Source organism: Bombus affinis, chromosome 13 (genome assembly GCF_024516045.1).
Source record: "Bombus affinis isolate iyBomAffi1 chromosome 13, iyBomAffi1.2, whole genome shotgun sequence".
Classification (NCBI taxonomy): Eukaryota; Metazoa; Arthropoda; class Insecta; order Hymenoptera; family Apidae; genus Bombus; species Bombus affinis.
In genome coordinates this window covers 6,521,591-6,540,651 of record NC_066356.1, presented here as the reverse complement: position 1 = coordinate 6,540,651, position 19,061 = coordinate 6,521,591, and the positions used below count along the sequence as shown (strand labels likewise).

Sequence of the window (19,061 nt, the reverse complement as noted above, 5' to 3'; positions counted from 1 at the left end):
TAGGAATACATAATGGAATAATATGAAGTAATCATAAAGTTTATTATTATAAAAATTGCTGAAAATGTTGCCCATTCTGCCGAACACGTACTTCTGCTCTTCTAATTAAACTTCTATGAACACTTTCTAAGTCGATTTTCTCGAAAACGAAGCCTCAAACGAAAAATTTTTATTCTATATTTTCCACTTCTTTTTTCGCGTAGAATCACCTCCTTTCTGCTTATACCACCAGTTAAACCACCCTGTATATAATTGTACATTATTCTCATAGCCAATTATAATATGCAATATTTCTTAATGTATTTCACATATAAGAAGTTTCTATCATCGTCGAAATCATTTTCATGAGTCGTTATAATTACTCCATTAACTCCGTATCAAATTTAACCGAAAATTCTATCTGATGAACAGACGAGACTGCAGCGCAACGAGCTCCTGCCTTCCAAGAAGCAGCTCGATCGACAGTGTGGCAGAATGGAGCGTTGCCGGAGGGGTGGGAACTGTCAGTGCCAGCAATGCTGTCAACGCGGGAAGCAGTTATGGGCTTTTCGCTGATCAACCACCACCAAGAAGGAGTCCCAGCCCCCTGTTAGGTTCAAGAAGTGACAGACTCAGTCTCGTCTCACCGAACATCGGCAGGAGGGTGAAAGGTCACCGGGCAGTGTTAGGTGAGTGTCATACATTTGGCACTGGTTCAGCGTTTCTTTCTTTTTTCTTTTTCGTTTTTTCTTTTTAATTTTCTTTTTTGTTACTGAACCAGATCGAACATGAAATTGATCTATCACGTCTTGATATTGAAAGAGGTGGGATCGAAGTTCCATTTCTACCCTTTGAACATTTATTCTAGGAGAATAGTGTTTCTTAGCGAGAATCTTTCCATAAATTTTGTTGCGCCAAGCATGGAGTACTCTGTCGATAAGTATTACGAAATGTATTGGTAAAAAGGATTTTGTTCTCTTTCTCTGTTTTCCTTCCAGAAAGTAGTGAACGCTATTCTGTGGAGATTTTATGCTTTTAGGTTTCTTTCCTTTGATTGGTAGCTGGATTATATTTTATCATACTTCACTTCCACGTAGGTACATGTTAATTGCCACTTATGTGGAGGCGCGTGGGAAATTCGGAATTCCATTTTCAAGATTCATTACAGTAGAGTGGTATTTCTACGTGAGAATCTTCCCATAAATTTTCAAATGTGAAGCGTAGGATGTAGAAGATGGAAGTAGACATAAGTAGTCCATAAATATTACCAAACGTATCGGTGAACAAGAATTATGTTTCTCTTCCTACTTCTCTGTCTCTTTATCCATACAAGAAAATTATGCAATCGGTGAAAGGTTATTCTTTAGATATTTTATAATTTTATCCTACTCGCAGGGCTTTCGATGAGACCTTTTTCGTTTGATCGATAACTTGATTGCTTTTAATTACATTTCTACGTCCACGTACATGTTAATTGCCGTTTAAATCGCAGCGCTGAATGATCGAATCGTTCATCCGTTGCTACATGCTCTTTGATATCAGACGTCAGCGTGAAACGTCAATTGGAAAGATAGAACGTCGTAGCTAACAACGTTAGTTGAAAAGTTCGAATGCCTTTCGCATTATAGTTCTAGAGAAGTTACGTAGTGAGTTATATTCTTCGTTGATTGTTCGAGAAGTTCGATTAACTTGCTCAATTATTTCAATTAGTCGAGCTTTGGCGACATCTAATTAGTAGACGGCGGCAAATATTTTAATGGAAATAGCAAACTATAAAATTAATCGTTCGATTGCTTCTTGCTATCATTGTTATTTAATGGAAGTTTAAGAACGATATTTCCATTGTTCCACGGTAATTAAAATCAACAATTGTAAATGAAAACACAAAAGAGAAATTAATTCCATATAGCACAATTTTCTCTTTTTAATTAAATATATATTTTTGCCATAGCTTTGAATATTTTTAAGTTATGTAAATTTAAAAATAGCGCAGCAAATGTTATTGCATTCGTATAAAATCTATTTAATCAATTATCCTACATCAATATCATATCCTTACGCAGTGTCTTGATTAATTATCCTATTCCTCTATTATATCTTTCATGAAAAATATTATTTACATGTATTTTTATATTCTCAAACAATTTTTAGAATATTCCTTTAGATGTAGACGTTAGTGAAAAGTGAATGAACTTATATCTCGATCGATACTTTCTTCTAGCTACCGAATAACGAAAAAGTCGGGAAATCGTTTATTCGTGGAAGATCCGTACAAGCGTTGGAAATACGTTTCTGAGCAACTGCAAAATCACAAGGGCTTAAGAAACAATCGACGATGCAATAATTGCACAGCTTCTGATATTTGTACTTACATGTTGGTCAAGCAGAGCGTGGTTATGACAGTTCAATTTTACTATAGTTTCACAGACGACTTCGTCCTCAAGGAGCAATTTCGCGATGAGTAGTTTCCCGCCGCTGGGAAATGCCGCCAGTTCGAAACGAAACTACAGAAACGCCACGCTATTATTTCCTTTCGTGAATTTCGTATCGACGCTCCACTTGTTCCTACTTCGCCTAATCATCTCGAGTACACTAATGAATGCATTTATTACGACGAACGTGAAAGTTAAATTTCGCCTGGCTCACTTTGGCTGCGACAAGTTTTCCAAAAAATGCAATTAATTCTGTTTAAACGAACGACAAGACCAGTTCGATGGCGTTCCTACAAAAGAAATCATTTGCATAAATCTGCATGGACATTTGGAAAATTTCTTTTAAATCTTTGGGTACATAATTGAAAAATGTTCCACTGAATATTGTTTAATGAAGAAAATACTGTGGTCTGTCTTACTAGAGGAGGAAAGATACGATATATACTGCTACACTGTAAACTACATACCTTAAAGACAGATTAAGACACATTACAGTAGTGATTCATCTTTTACGAATTTTGGAGGTGAAAAGTCCGAAGGAAGGAAAAATTCGTAGGTTTCAAAAGAGTGGTAATCTAAAGGATTAACGTCTCAGGAGAATAAAAAGAATCCATAAAAGCTACTTATCCAAAGATTAGGTGGATAATATTGGTAAATAGCCAAGTTACAAATTTATAAATTATAGATTTCCTTATAATAATTTTAGTCTCCATAATTCGACCGGTCACTTATATAATCTACAGCCAATATTTTATTTATTTTATCACCAAACATCTGAAAAAAGAAAGAAAATATACAAGAAAATACAAGGAAATTTATTAATAACGCAATTATCCAAAATAGCTCCACTACTATACTACGACGGTATATACATATCTAAATAACTAAATATCATAATCAACTCTTCCAACCATGATATCTATAATTCTACACATTGCACAACAATCATTTTTATAGCACGTCGCTTATCAATATCCTTGAAATCGTCGCAACTTTCTCATCCATCGTAACCGGAGACCGACATCAGATACGCCCCTGAACCTTGTCTCGTCTCGACCAATCGTTAAGCCCGTTTAGTAGCAACTCGAGGATGTGTGAAGAAGAAACCGGTTATCCCCACCACTGGCTGCAAGAAGGGAGCAACGCTCCCACTAAGAAAGGTGCACGAGCCTCGTGAATTTCGTGACATCCGGGGGGCCTTTCACGTGTTCTCGGCTATTGTAGCACGTAACACGAGATTCCGACGTTAGTGCGCGCCTCCGACTACCTGGCTAGCGTTTAACCTGCGAGGTTCTTTACTAAACGACTTGGAACCTGTGATCGCCTCGACTGGAGTCGCTTTCGCGAATTTTCTGCACGGCACGTGACACACGACTTCTAACAAGTGTAACGGTGTACGATTATCGTCAGGATTCTAACTGGACATCGGGCATGTAAACAATAAAGTGAAAGTGAAGGAAGCGTCTTCATGTTGGTGTTTGAACGTAGTATAGAAGTTGATGATCCGAATAATCTTCTAGAGAGTTGAATTGAGTGATACCGAATACTCGAGGATATTATATTGTGAATATTAAAGGTACATTTGAGAATTAATAGCCTCGTTTGGAGAAGGGAACATCGTCCAGCTCTTTGTTTTAGATCGTAATTAGAATTTGGATGACTCATTTTAAGACTGTTCGAATTGAGTTCGAAGAAGAGGACTTTGTTTTAAACTTTCAGTAGAATTTGAGAAGCATCTTTCCAGACCGTTCGACTTAACTATTCAATTTGAAGGAGAAGATACCGATCAAGGTTCTCGTTAAATGTTTTAAACTTTCGCTAAAATTTTGGAAGCTCCCTTCGAGACTGTTGATTGTTCAACTTTGCTTTCCGATTAATAGTAAGAAATTGCTTCTGAAACAACAATCTGTGATAGGTTCAGTGTTTATTTCATTTATATAAAAGAATGTTTCGCGTTATGTTTCCGGTAGTTTATGATAAATGCAGGCCACAGGAGTCTTCGCCGGACGATGTGGCATACCTGAATGGTCAGCCATCGTCTCGGCCAATCGTCTTTCACGCTTTGTTTACGTCCTCGTGTCTGGCCACGCGGTTGGCTACTCTGAGTCGCTTGTCTAAAGAGGCTCTCAGTCCACGATTGTTCGAGTGGTCGGTTATTTCTCCGTGAAAATCCAAGAAATACCTTAACGACAGTGATTCATCGACTACATCGTGTCATCGATAATTAGGTGCTATAGGTTAGAGTTAAGTAATTACAATAAAGTTCACAAGTTCTTTGGTTGAACGTCGTCTGAATTTGAAGCGGCGATACCCATGGTGCAGTGCGTGGTGTCGAAATCTCGAAAGATGCGAAGAAAATATCGCATTTCTTGGATAACTTCGAACTATCTGAAAACATGTTTTCGTTAGAGGATTTACCAAGAATGGTGAAGAATAATGGAACAACAGTAGAGTTAGTGGGAAGCATCCGATTGAACGTCCATCCTCTGACCAGGACTTTCTGGTAATTTGAGCGACCTTTGGTAACATGATCGCTTTTAGAAAACACGATAGTTCCTTACAACGACACGAGGAACCAGACTTCGCGGTCGCGTAACCTGCACGCTGTCGAGAGTTAGTAAGTCGACACTTTACACCTTACTTCAGTTTCGCGCACTTATCACCGGTTAAAACGCCGCCACCGCGTCTTTCATGTCCACGAGAGTAGTTTTCGTTTTCATAAAGATTGGAATGCTCTTTTGTAAAATCTATATTCTTCCTGAAATCGTATATCTATATATACATACATTTCATTTAACCTAAAATGAAAAGATCCAAGATTTTGGCGTTTCGTAATTCGATATATCGAGCGTATCATTTTAAGTACGACTTTCGATAAAGGACTATTAGGATTCATCTCGTTTAACCTAGAATAAAAAGAAGTAGGATTCTGATGTTTTGTGATTGTGATATAGCAATTGAAAAATTCACTATAATTCGTGGTAAAGGATTTGAAATTCCTTTGAGACTTTGTCATCTTGTCTAACCTAAGAGTTTTGTGATGCGATATATCAAGTATAGAATTTGAATTACGACCTTCGGAACGGACTATTGGGATTCCTTCAAATGGAAAGAAGATTCAAGATTCTAACGCTTTGTGATTCAATACTTGAATAAGATATTATTATGATAACATGTGATAAGGGATATTAAATTCCTTTGGAACCTCCTCGTCTCATCTAAACTAAGATTTTTGTGATTTGACATATTGAGTGAGAAATTTTTATTACAATTTGTGATAAATTTTAGATTTCTTTGGGATTAATAAAATCTATATTCTTTCTTAAATCCGATATATGTATACACGAGCTTGATTTCACCTAAAACAGAAAGAAGACCCAAGATTCTAACGTTCTGTGATTCAACGTATCGAATGAATAATTTTCACTGAAACTTTTAACAAAGGATTCCAAATTGCTTCGGGACTCGTCTCGTTTCACTTAACCTAAAACAAGTAAGAGGTCCAAGATTCTAACCCTTTGTGATTCGATATACCCAGTGAAAGATGTTCGTTTCAGCATTCGATAAACGACTCGAAATTGCATTGGGATTGAATTGAATTGAAGTTAGATGATCAGAAGGTGCAAAGGATCGGAATAGCCATTAAGCTAATTACGTCAGCACGGTCTGATGGACTGGCGTGGGAAGTCAGTCGTGCTAATGTTGTCATAGCTTCTAGAGGACATATACGTATGAAGCTGTAAAAGGAACGCTGTAAAATTCTCTAGAACGTGTAATAAATAAGTGGTGGATATTAAGAAGAAGGCGTTGGTTGTGTGCGCAGGGTGATCATTTCTTTAAGTTTACATCCGTGAAATAAAGTGGCGTGCCAGGATGCGGTCGAAGAAAAAACAATATCGTTTCGCGAGATATCGAGAGCGTCCCCTGGACAGAGACGCGACGAAAATGAACAGAGCAAAGCTTTGAGGGACACACGGTGCAAAAGGTGGAGGACCTTGCCGCATCCCGCAGTGAGAAGAGCAAACCGGTTTCTGCATTTGGTGCAACGACGCGTCCGCCTCGTTTTACCCGGCGAGAGTTTTCGGCAAGAAATTTTCATGTAACCCGTGCTACCGTTACTTTTCTAATTCCCTCTCGTTGGAAACTGTCACGTCTGGCTTTCACTCTTCATGGAAACGTGTCGTAGCCGTGGCTGGATGAAAACTTAGGGTATGTTTCTCTCTATTTCTTTCTTTCCACCATTTCTTTTTTTCAAGGACGACACAGGTGCATCTCTATCTATCGTTTTTTTTAAGGTTATGCGATTTCCAGCTTACTTCGGCAGCTATGATTTCATGATTTTTGTGAAATTAATGTTGGAAACACCAATTACTATTCCTCTTTTCTATTTTTATTGACAGTGAATAGCCGATAATGTGTTTTGTTGTACGTATTTTAACTAGAGGAAGATTCTATAGAAAATGAATGTGATTGATTAAAATACAATGGAGATGTCTGCCATTGTTGGAAAAAGCGAATACGATACGAATATTATTATGATGAAATATTTTAGTGGCTAATAATAACTTTATATAAGTTCATGTATATTCATATTTTTATAAATAAGATAATGGGATTTGAGCAGAAATTTACTTCAGCTACTAGATATTGTGTATTTATGAGAAATACATGAAAATTAGCATAACAAAATACACAAAATAGAACATTATATATTTATATAAGGTTATTAATGAGAACAATAAAACCTTGTAATATTTGGTGCATAATAAAAACCTAGATTTAATTATGTTGATAAAAATACGAATTTGCATAGACATTCGCAATTTAATGAAATAACGTGTACATATTGTACTTTGCATATTTTATATATTTTTGCGTGTAGTAAGCTTTTAAATTCCATAAGTACATCAAAATTTACGGTTGACCTATCATCTACAATTCTAGATATTCCATTTTCGTTACATTAGTAAAAAAACAGTTTCTGGCTATAGAAGTCGAAGAAAGTGATCCACTGTACGAAACGAGTGAAAGTACGCGATGTATCGAATACAAATTTCTATTCCGACATTATTAATCGAATATGAATTATGAATATTAATAAAGTCTCGCAAAAGTGCGGTCGATACGACAAACGTTTCTTCTTCGCTTGTTCCTCGCGCGAGAGATAGCGTAATCAGAGCATGCGAAATAAAAATATTTGACGTGGAACAGGAAGATGAAATTTTATTTTTGCACCAACGTCGCTCTGGGCGACGATTAGGGTTCAAATTGAGATTCAAAGGATCATATCCACGGAATCTTTTCACTTTCTCATTCTTCTCCTTTCGCCACTTTGTTCTAAATCATACTGATGTTGGTGTATCTTCCTCCGTATATTCTAAAGTATTTTCATTTTATTCCATTCTTCGATTACTAATCCATCAAAAACTGATAGTAGAACGCTGCTATTGGGAACAATGGGGTCATTCGAACGTCTATTGTATCGTATCGCACGGCATAGCGCAGCAATTATTATACGTTCAATTAAAAAACGTAATCGTAAAGTGGCATCGTAGCAAACGGAGAATTTTATACGAAAGCTAGAATGTTATTTCATTCGTCTGTTATTAATCCATCAAAAGCTAATTGTAAAACGTTTGTACTGGAAACAATGATGCGATCGTGGAAACCTGTATTGTAACATATTGCGCTATACACAGCAACGATTATTATACTTTTAATTGGAAAACTCAATCGTAAGCATCGTAGCAAACAGGGAATTTTATACGAAAGCAGCAACTTGTATTTTTATGAGGATGAAATTCCAACATCGTTTGCTTCAAACGTATCCTCTTTCAACGCGTTAAATGAATTCCCCGAGAAACCTAAAAACGCGCAAAGATGAAAAGGCTTCAAAAGAATCTCTGCTGCTTCGATATCGAAAAATGCTTTGGAAGCTTATATTTATTTCTTGTTCACTGTGTCTACGAAATTAAAAAAGATCGATGGACGTAATACGAATCAAAGTGATTTTCTTTAGAGAATCGCGGATGTGGAAAAACACGAAGGCGTAACAGCCTCTATCCGTAAAAACGTCCAAGTGTTACTGTAAATGCGCTATCTTCCGTGCCGGAAGCGGACATGCTGTACCGTACAGAATCTTATTTTCTGTGCACGCGATCATGTGTGGGAGTGTGGGAATGGGTTCTCGTTCGGCGAATACGCGAGAAGCGAAAAGAGATCAGGGTCAGTCTGTTCGTTGAAATATACGACGCGAAACGGCCAGCGGAAATCTACTCTTTTATTGACCGCTCGAACAATTTTTCATTTGTAAACGTTTGTCCCAAGTGCCCTATTTCCTTAATTCTTTACGTACGCTATGCTGATTGAAAGGAAATTTGATGAAATTTACGTACGGATAGAAATTCATAAATGTCTGCCTCCTTAATAATGTAAATGAGAAACGATAAAGTAAAATTACAATTAAAGATTCTTCCTGTTGAAACATAATTTTTGGTTCCGAAATACTTCGCCGAAAATTAGTACTAGAGTCTACTGTGCATAAAGGGAATTTCATAAACATCTGTAATCTTCTTTCCGAAATATAACTTTTGGCCCTAAAATATTGTCATATCAGAAAACGATTTCCTCCTTTTGTTATTTCGTTAAGCGTGGAATTACGATTAGGGAAAGAAGATTGATAATAGAACTATGAGAAAACGATCGATTTATAGTTTCTCGTAGAAACTTCGTAGCTTCACATTACGTTTTTGGCGGATTTAAATGATCGTTTGCAGAGTACGAAGGTCTGCGCTGTTTTCTCATGCAGTGAATATTTGCATCCTCATGCATCTTCCATTTTAATTTCTCTGATATAAATTACAATAATAATTAGCTTCAGTCGTCGATTCGTCAAGTTTTGTTGTCGTAAGAAGATGCAATTTCTGATAAAAAAAAAAAAATATTAATTCTACGAGTATCGCGGCGTATAAACTCCGACGAAGAACACAATTCGCAATATTCCCGTATTTCTCTAATTTCCTACGTCTCGCACAGTTTTCCTTCTCGCGATATTCATCAAGAGTTTTCCTCCGGCTGTTACAATTAACGAGATATACCTAGAAAGATAAATAAGCAGCAGCGAACTTCTGTTGATGCGGGCCGATGCTATCTGTTCGCATGAAATTTTCAGTAGTATAATACAATACGCCGCGTAACAAACTTCGATCCATTACTTAATTTGAAATTCCGGATAAAACGTGGTGCACGTTTCCCCTCGTTGAGGAACAAAAACAGATCCAAGCGTGAAGTGCACATCGTTTGCAAAAACACGATTGCTTTCTTGATAGTCACATGACACTGCGATAAAAACGTGCAGCAACTGACGCGTTATCTCGGCAATTGTGGCCTGGTGCCTGCGGAACAATCACGAGGCGATTTCTACGCAACGATTTTATGACTGCAACCGAGAGAATATTCCCGGAGAATACGGTTTGCTTTCCTCTTTATGTGTATACACAGTTTACAGTTTGGCATATATAGCTTAGCATCGTGAGTCGTGATATATTTCCACATCGGTAGATTCACGCTGCCGTGATCCGTCATCTTTAACACTAGAACTGCCGATAGTTAACACGAAGCTATTTCTACTAAAACTAGCCAAAATGACTAGTGTTTAAAAAACACGTAATAATAGAATGTTTTTATATTTATTGATTTATTACTTTCTTACAGAAAGAATTTCATGTTATGTAGTATATTTTTGGTATTATTAATCCATCTGGGACCATGATCCCTAAACGAGGGTTGACACATTTATAAAATTATAGAACCAGTCATTTTGACTGGTGTGGTATTGCTAGTGTTAGCATCCAGCGATCTAGCGATCGATCCGGAATTTTCCTGATAACTGATATCATCATATCGAATGATAGGCAATACAAATTTTACAAACGTGTGGGAAGTTGTACAAAACGAGGAAACTAATTAATTGGGGTTCGATAAACAGATTGCAGGACCCTTTTACACTTTGACAAGTACCAGTCATTTTGACTGGCATTGGTATAAGTAGCCTTGATACAAAATTATTTTCGGTTTGAATACATAAAAAACAAAATAAAATTCATTATATTATTCTTTTATTTATCATTACATCATTACGGAAAAAAATATAACATGAAATAGGAATTTTAAAATAAAATTGTAATACCAGTCAGTCAATTTGATTGATGTGGTAGTTCTAGTGTTAAGTTTCCAGGCACACGCATCATAGAATCCTAGAATACCGTAGGAATTTCGTGGACGTGTTTCGTTTTGAAGATATCTTGCAACCTAATGTATCGTCTTACCGAGCTCTCTTTTTTTATCGCTGAGATCTCTCTTTTAACGTGCTTGCTGCGAGTCCTTTTTTTCCTCACAATGCTCCACCGTTGGAACTTGCCTCTTCTTGCGTGACACTTGCAGTTACCCAAATTTCTGTCTGACTGTGCCTCGATCTTTCTCTTTTTTGCCGCAGTTGTCTTTTTTTAGCTTTGCGTGGTTTTCTCCTTGCAATTGAAATTTCTGCTTTTTACGTCTCTGCATTGGCTGTTTAATTGGTGCGATCTCCCTCGGAAAGGTTACGTTTTCTTCCGGGGTCAACACGATCACTGTCACGCTGGTCGTTTTGCGTTACTAAATATTTAACAAGCATCGAAATAAGGTAAATTTCGTGGACTAAGAAATTGCGAACAACGTGAACAATTTGGACGACATCGTGGGGAAGAAAATAAGCAAACGCGATAGAATATTTTGCGATAATTAAATGTTTCGCTATACTATATTTCATTATATCGTGGCTGCCAGGGCAAAGTATATGAAATTTGCATGGCAGTTTACGTGCTACGAAACCTGCCTCCGTGCTGGAAAGACTAAGCAGACTGTTGGCAGAAATTGTTCTGGTTAGATAGAAATTAATTATTAGCGGCGACACGGTAGAATATATCCTAGGAGGTTATTGTCAAAGGAAAGTCCCTGCGGTGATAAATTATTCCTCGCTAATAATGCGAGCAGGACATTGTACGCGGAAGTGGAACCCCCAGAAACGTCAACGTCAGTCCGCTATTCACCAGCAACAATTTTGGAGAAAGTGACCGGGCTGGAGTCTGTCCACGTCTGATAACCAGTCGTAGTTGATAGTTTTGGAATAGTTTTGGACCTTTTAATAATCGTAGAAGAATCGAAAGGATAGGAATTGAACTCGAGTGTCGTTTATCTTTTCGCGAGTCTTTCTTCTTTTTCTCCTTATCCGTTTAAGTGCGAGTACATTTCCTTTATTTCCAGCCAAATGGAAGAAGAATAGACAGAAAGAAAAAGAACGGGCAAATGGGAAAAGTAAAATACAGCGGTACTTAAAGGGTTCAATAAAATATATTTATTACGATATCGAGGTATATAAGTTGCAGTATGTTATTGCAAACTTTACTTCATTTGACCTGTAATTAATACTGAGAATAAGAATTTCAGTCGTTCAATGTTCAATGGCGCATGAAAGCATCTCCCAAAAAATTCAGTGTCAGAAGAATAAAATTGGAAACCTCGTACATTAGGAAACTAAGATTTTAAATTCCGTACATCATCTGAATCTCTCCGGTTCGTAACCGTATCCGCGGTGGCCTAATTGCGGTACAACGATGGGATATCGCGCGGGTAAATGGTTCGATATATTATTTATGGATCCTGAGGAAACTCGATTGCGTACTCTTTCCCCGTAATCTTTTATCTCCTGTGCGATGCAAATTTTGCATCAAATTACCCGCGTACGTTGGTAGTTTGAAACTATCCGTTACGAGAACATTACCGTTCACCCTTCTTCCTGTCACAGACTTAAAGAAAAACAGTCCGGAAAAGGGCGGCACCTGTATTACAGGTATCGACATACCGGGTGCTCGAAAAATAAATATTTCACCCTATATTTTTTGGCGCTTCTATTTTATTTCATTTTAGTAGGATTTCTTTTTTAAATTTATTCAGTAACATAAATATGTAATAAAATACAGGAAGTTTGAGGCTTGTTGGAAAATAATAAGGAATGATCTTTGAAGAGTGATTTCTTCTATTTAATTAGAAATAGAATTAATACGATATACAGGGTGGTTGGTAACTGGTGGTACAAGCGGAAAGGGGGGTGATTCTACGGGAAAAAAGAAGTCGAAAATATAGAATAAAAATTTTTCGTTTGAGGCTTTGTTTCCAAGAAAATTGACTTTGAATTTTGGCTCGGTACGCGTGCACTTTATCACGTCACGTTATAACGGATCCCACTGTAGATCGTTGTCTCGATGGATATTATCGCAGTTTAAGTTTGCTTTTGCCGTAACGGAAAATTAGGAATACATAATGAAATAATATGAAGTAATCATAAAGTTTATTATTGCAAAAATTGCTGAAAATGTTGCCCATTCTGCCGATCACATACTTCTGCTCTTCTAATTAAATTTCTATGAACACTTTCTAAATCGATTTTCTCGAAAACAAAGCCTCAAACGAAAAATTTTTATTCTATATTTTCGGCTTCTTTTTTCGCGTAGAATTACCCCCTTTCCGCTTGTATCACCAGTTACCAACCATCCTGTATAATAAGATGTACAGTACAGAATACAGAGAGATTTAATTTAAGTGAGAATATAGGAGAAAATAAATTGCATACTAACTTTGATACGTCATGAAGTGCGTAATAAAATATTCGGGATATTGAAAGTCCATTAAGAATTTATAAAAACGATATTCATCATATTTGAATTACTAATTTGAAAAAGGAATAGCAAACTAATTTCTCCCATTAATATTACTAATTTCATTTTACAACCGAGTCTCTATCTCATTCATAGCCCCATTAGATAATTTGTTACACTGGAAACCACCCTCTGACAGATTTTACCACGAATATTCGTATTTGAAGATAAATTCTGTTTCCATGTAATTCCACGTTTGCTGCCTCGTTTACAGAAATTCCGATTAGTCCTGGCTTTCTGCGAACGATGTAACTTCAACGACGGATAAAGGAAAGTTCGACATCTGAATTTCAATATTTTTCGTACCAACAATTTTTCCTCATACTAATAACAATCACCTATACTATGATTTATATTATACTTAACCATTACTATTATTAGATGCAAATCCATTTCGTAAAATTATGCTATCTTTCCATATTTCTTATTTTACAAACTTTCTTCTGTTCGCCACTGTACTATCGGAAAACTTGGAAATTCCCGATCGTTGCAGACTCGAAGTTTCGAAAAAAAAAAGATAAATAGAAAAACACTAGAGTAGCTGACGTAGATAAGTAATAGGTACACCATAGAGACCTTACGGGTTTATTCGTGATAGCCAAAACGAATGATCATCGTAGATCCTTCTATCCCGGATCGTAAAGCTCCCAAAGGATGCAGGAAGTTTTTAACAACTTTCGAATGTTGTTGTCTCTGTGGATAGTAACCAAGATAAACTGAAGACCGGGTAAGTTCGTTGGAAGGTTGACAATTTTTTCCAGACCACCCTGTAGATGGTGAACCGAAAAGCAGGTGGCCTTGAGGCTTCGCTCTTTTATCCGACGATCATCCAATTTGTTTGTCAGCCTAGTAGCGTAGATTATCTACGAGTTCGCTAATTTCTGTTCGTCTTTCTATCAGCTTCGCCATGAAGAAAATTCTACGACTTTTAAAACCTGGAATCTTCGTTATCGGGATAAGTCGGATTCCACTTAATCCCAGAAATCTTTGCTGGATTAACGCCAGAACTACCTGAGTCGTCAAACTGATGGATTTCCGGTTTTCTTCTTTTTTTTTTTTTCTTGAAATTATTGCAAACATACGGATATTTTTGCCAAAATTAATAGCGATTTTTATTTAATTAAATTACACGATATATTTAGATAAATTAGTGTAGATAAATTTATTTTGATTACTGTTATTTGGATTGTATTAATTTACCGATAGTTTTAGCGTTAATTTTAAGCTAATCTCGATCTACTTTCGATCTACTTTCGTAGAATATCTTTAACGTTATAACGTAGATCGAGGACGATGGAATTATTTGTTGAATTAAATGTAGAACATTTAATGAGAATTTTCCCCGTTATTTTTGCAAGTGGGTAGCTTTGGATATTTCCGCATATCTTTAATAGGACTGTAGTAGTAGTTGAAATATTTATTAGTTCGTATACAATTTTCCAAGTCGAGTAATTTTATACATTTTACGAGTAAAGCAACGTCGCTGGTAATACAATTATTTATTGAATCTTCAATGAGAATTTTACGGCTGGAATATTCAATATTTCGTGTAACATTCTGGGAATTAAATATTTTCGGACATTTTACAATTAAAGTAAATCGATGTTGATGAAACTGTTCGTGGGTTTAACTCTGCTGCTTCTAATGACAATTTTACCCAATATTTTTCCAGTTGCATAATTTTATCATACCAAAAAGAAAACAAAATTTCATCGACAATTTGACGAGACACGTGTATTCTACGATTTTTCTTCCGCTCTTTTTGTATTTCCAATGAGGTGTACGGCCCTGAGCCTAACGAAATTCGAACTCACCTGCCCCGATGTCATGCCCAGATGCCCAACAGTACTATGCATCTGTTGCAAGCCTTCCTTTCAGTCGGTGTCCTTCCCTGCCGTCGTAAGGACCTATCTTCCGGTGCAGTACCCGCGTTACTCTTTTCACGACCAAGGTTCAGTCGATAGCCCCGAGAGATCTTCTTCTCAGTGATTTCAACGAGCGTGAACTTGGAAAAGTCATAGCTGCACGGTGAAATCGCAAGTAGAAAGTGAACGTTGAATTAACACCGAAGATCATGAGGAATTGAAATATTGGAGAAACTTGAAATACAGAAAGGACAAAGGATATATTGTAAACTGGTAGGTGAGTGAAAGTATTAGAAATGTGTCGCTTCTCGATTGATATCGTAGACAAATTGCTTTGGATGTTATGTAATTTTGGAATACTACGTGGGACTCGAGTTATTTCAGTAATTAAATTATTAACTGGATTTGATTAAATAGTTAGAACTAAAGTTAATAAGATATTACATGAAATTTTAGATCGTCACTTATACATTTAGAACATTTGAATTGTGTAGATAATTATGTAGCGTTAAATAGAGTGGTCCTAAATTACGTAGCTTTAGGGTACTTTTAGAGCGCTATGCTTCTGTGTGTACAACACAGAATGAATAAAATTTCCGAATTAATAAAATGAATCATTAAAATGACCAGCAATCACTACCGGTAGATAGTGAACTTTTATGCATTTGTAAGAAATTTACAAATACTTGGTATAATACTGGTAAATACTTCACCAGGTGAAATAATTTTCTACTTAGCTTTCTACTTTCCTAATTGTGTCTTCAAACCTCTGAATTTGCATGAAAATCCGCCGTCTAATTTTCAGTAATAATAAAGGAAATAAAATTTGTTAGATCACGAGTCGTCAGTCTTGAATTCGTAAAATTGTCAAATTGCAAAAAAGAAATAAACGAAGTCTATAATCTATAAATAGAAAATTTACTAATATTACAAAACGGTATTGACGTAAAAAATTGATGCATTAAATTCACCAAGCCCTTCGATGGTTGGAGAAGGAGCGTTAAACAAATAAAGTGTAAAAGAATGACGGGGATATTTGTGAGATATGGACATGGAATGTCATAAGAGGAGAACGACAGCGGAGAATTCTGTCCGTGAAGGACCTTATTGTGCCGAGTATAGCGTAGCATGATAATAACCACATAATGTGCGTGAATCAAGACTGCAGTCGCATGAAGATGCATTACGTGGCTCTTCGCTGCGTCATTGCGAAGGTGATATATTCTTGGAAACGTTCATTATCAATCGATAATTTACATTTTGATGGAGAAATAATTGTTCCATACTATCTCCAATAGAAAACCGCCAGCGAGGTGGCGAAATTTTTAACATAAAATTTCAACAACGTTACCTGTAACGATTCTTTCGTATTTTTCTAATGTCAGCTGAATGAATTTTTTAGAGAAACGAGATTGCGTAGAAATAACATCTAAAATCAAATTTTCACGAGCCATTATGAATATGTATAAACGATTCTATCATATTTTTCTAAGCCGGAGGAAGTTTTTTAACAATGGCAAAACGACATTACGTCGAAATTCTTCAAACGTAATTTAGGTAAAAGTCGATGCATATTAATCGTCGTAGCTTTCAAGCGATAGAAATTTTTCGACAATAGAAAATAGAAAACTGTCGAGAACGATTCTGTCGGAACCATTTGACACAAGATTTCAGCAAGAGACGATCGATAAAAATTCTATCATATGGTTCGAAATCGAAGAAACATTTTGGCTTGTTAAAAAGATATCAGTGTAACACGAAGAACGCATATACGAATGAATTATTAATCTGGTCATTCGTGTTTAATCCACGTGCAATCGTTTCTGCGCTCGTATGTTTCGTTAATATTACAGCTAGCTACGTTAGACCATAAAAGACATACTAATACCGATATCGTAAAGCTTGCCGCACCGTTAGCGAAATCTTGCAGCGCAAAAACGATTAGACAGGGCTTAAGCCCGAAAGCCTCGATTAACAATTCCAATAATCCAGGCGGCTACAAAATCACAGTATTCTGAAAAGTATAGCTTTTAGCCAGATTATCGTACAAAATATTACACAACACAGCAATTGTCCTGACTCGTTTTAACGATGATATTTTCAAAGAGGAAGAAGAGAAGGTACGTAACAGATGCTCGTGCAGGATCGCATGCGCTAAATTCGCTTGATGTACGACGTATTTTGTAATCGACAACTCGGAAACGAATAACCGCAGAAGCTTTATCGACCAGGCCACGTGTGGACACACCTACGTTTAATAACGAATGCAGATCGCTTCTCTGATGCTCGCTGCCATGTAGTTTCTATTGTAGAATCCTCTTGCATCATGGTACTCGTGTTATTATATTTGACAAGATACTTGTTAGACGTTTGCTTGTGTAATGCTAACGAGATTGTTTAATAGACAGAGGAAATTTTACGAGATTCATTTACGAATTAGCGTCTGCTGGTAATGAAAGAAATGATACAAACGAAGCAATTTTATAGGTAAATCTTGTAAATTGTCACTGGTTTTGGTAATAAGGGAAAGAACATTTTACGAGTAAATGTGATAAACAGCAACTCGTTGGAGAAATTTTCTGCAGAATTTTTAGAAAGTACAACTTGTTGGTGACAAAGCGAATGAAACTTTGTAAACGTAAATTTCGCAAATTCTAACTGGTCGGTAATGAGGCAAAGAAAATCTTGCGAACAAATTTAGCAAACGACAACTTGTTGGCAGTAAAAGAACGAAAATTTCAGGAATATCTTTGAGAAAGTACCACTTGTTGGTAATAATGCAAACGAAAGTAGCAGGGAATTTTATAAATTATACGTTAGCTGACGATTCAATGAAAAATTGTACAATCGTAAAGAGGAAGTTTAGAATTTGTAACTTGTAACTTTTGTCAATTTACCAATGCTATTAGTTACATGATATCTTGACATATCTAGAGCGTTTCCCAAAACATTTCTCCGAAAATTCGAACAAAATGCAAATCTTCCAAATCGAAGAATCGATAAATTGTCCATTGATAAATTTAATTTTTACCTTATGGTAAACAAAGTCGAAAATTCCGATATTGTAGCGTAGAATGATTACAAGAAGTATTTCAACACCATTGGTATTTGTTAATATACTAATTACGTTAACTGTTAGATTATCAACACGCACTAATTAATCTGGCCCAAGTACATCTAATAGTATTCTCATATTATCAAAAAAATTAATTTATATTTTATATATTACGTATATATTATATATGTATTATATTTATATATTTTATATTATATATATATGTATTTATGTATTATATTATATATATATTTATGTATTATATTTATATATTTTATATATTATTTATAATTTATATTTATATTAATTTATATTACGAAATTAAAATATAGAATCCGATAAAAAAAACGAAGCTTGCCACTGGAAAATAAAGGCTATGTAATTAATATAAATAAATGCTATGGTTTTAATAAGTACTCGTACTTAATAAATGTTACAGATAATGTAACAAGTCATTGTAAGGATCGGACGTAATGAATCTTAAAATTACGTATCGTGGTGCTAGTTTATTTTCACGATTGTGCATCGATCGTAAAGGCTGCTTTTGACAGATGAACCAACGTCAATTCAAACAGCAGATCTAATACACGTGTTTCGATAGACGAGCGTGATATGTGACGCATGAAATCGGTGTACACGGAAATATATACGCAACATACAATCGTCTGATATGCGGTTCGTGGCCTATAGTGCGCTAACGCACGACGGTTCCATCACGATTTTACCTAAATCTACATCGGCAATATGAATCTAGCGAATTTACGGAAGCGGCGAACGCGAAATCCATTCGAGAGAATAAATCCAATCCCGCCAAGGGAAATGAACAGTCTCTCATTTTCGATTTTTCTCTCACAGAAACTTGTAAAATGCGTTTTACACGCGCCACTGTTTTTATCTCGTCGAAGTTTTGGTCCACGGGGAAACCACCGACTCGATCATCGTTCGTCTCCTTTTTTCCAGGGAAAAAGAACGGCTGCAG

General features: G+C 36.1%; 1 protein-coding gene across 6 annotated transcripts in view; it reads left to right on the top strand.

The window, feature by feature from the left end:
• LOC126923460 (uncharacterized) overlaps positions 1-19,061 on the top strand; it is a 193,333-nt gene that overhangs the window by 134,068 nt on the left and 40,204 nt on the right. For all 6 annotated transcript variants that reach the window (XM_050736929.1, XM_050736928.1, XM_050736932.1 and 3 more), the window contains one exon: positions 412-668. In XM_050736929.1, the coding sequence (XP_050592886.1) occupies positions 412-668 (257 nt within the window). The remainder of the gene's footprint in view (positions 1-411; positions 669-19,061) is intronic.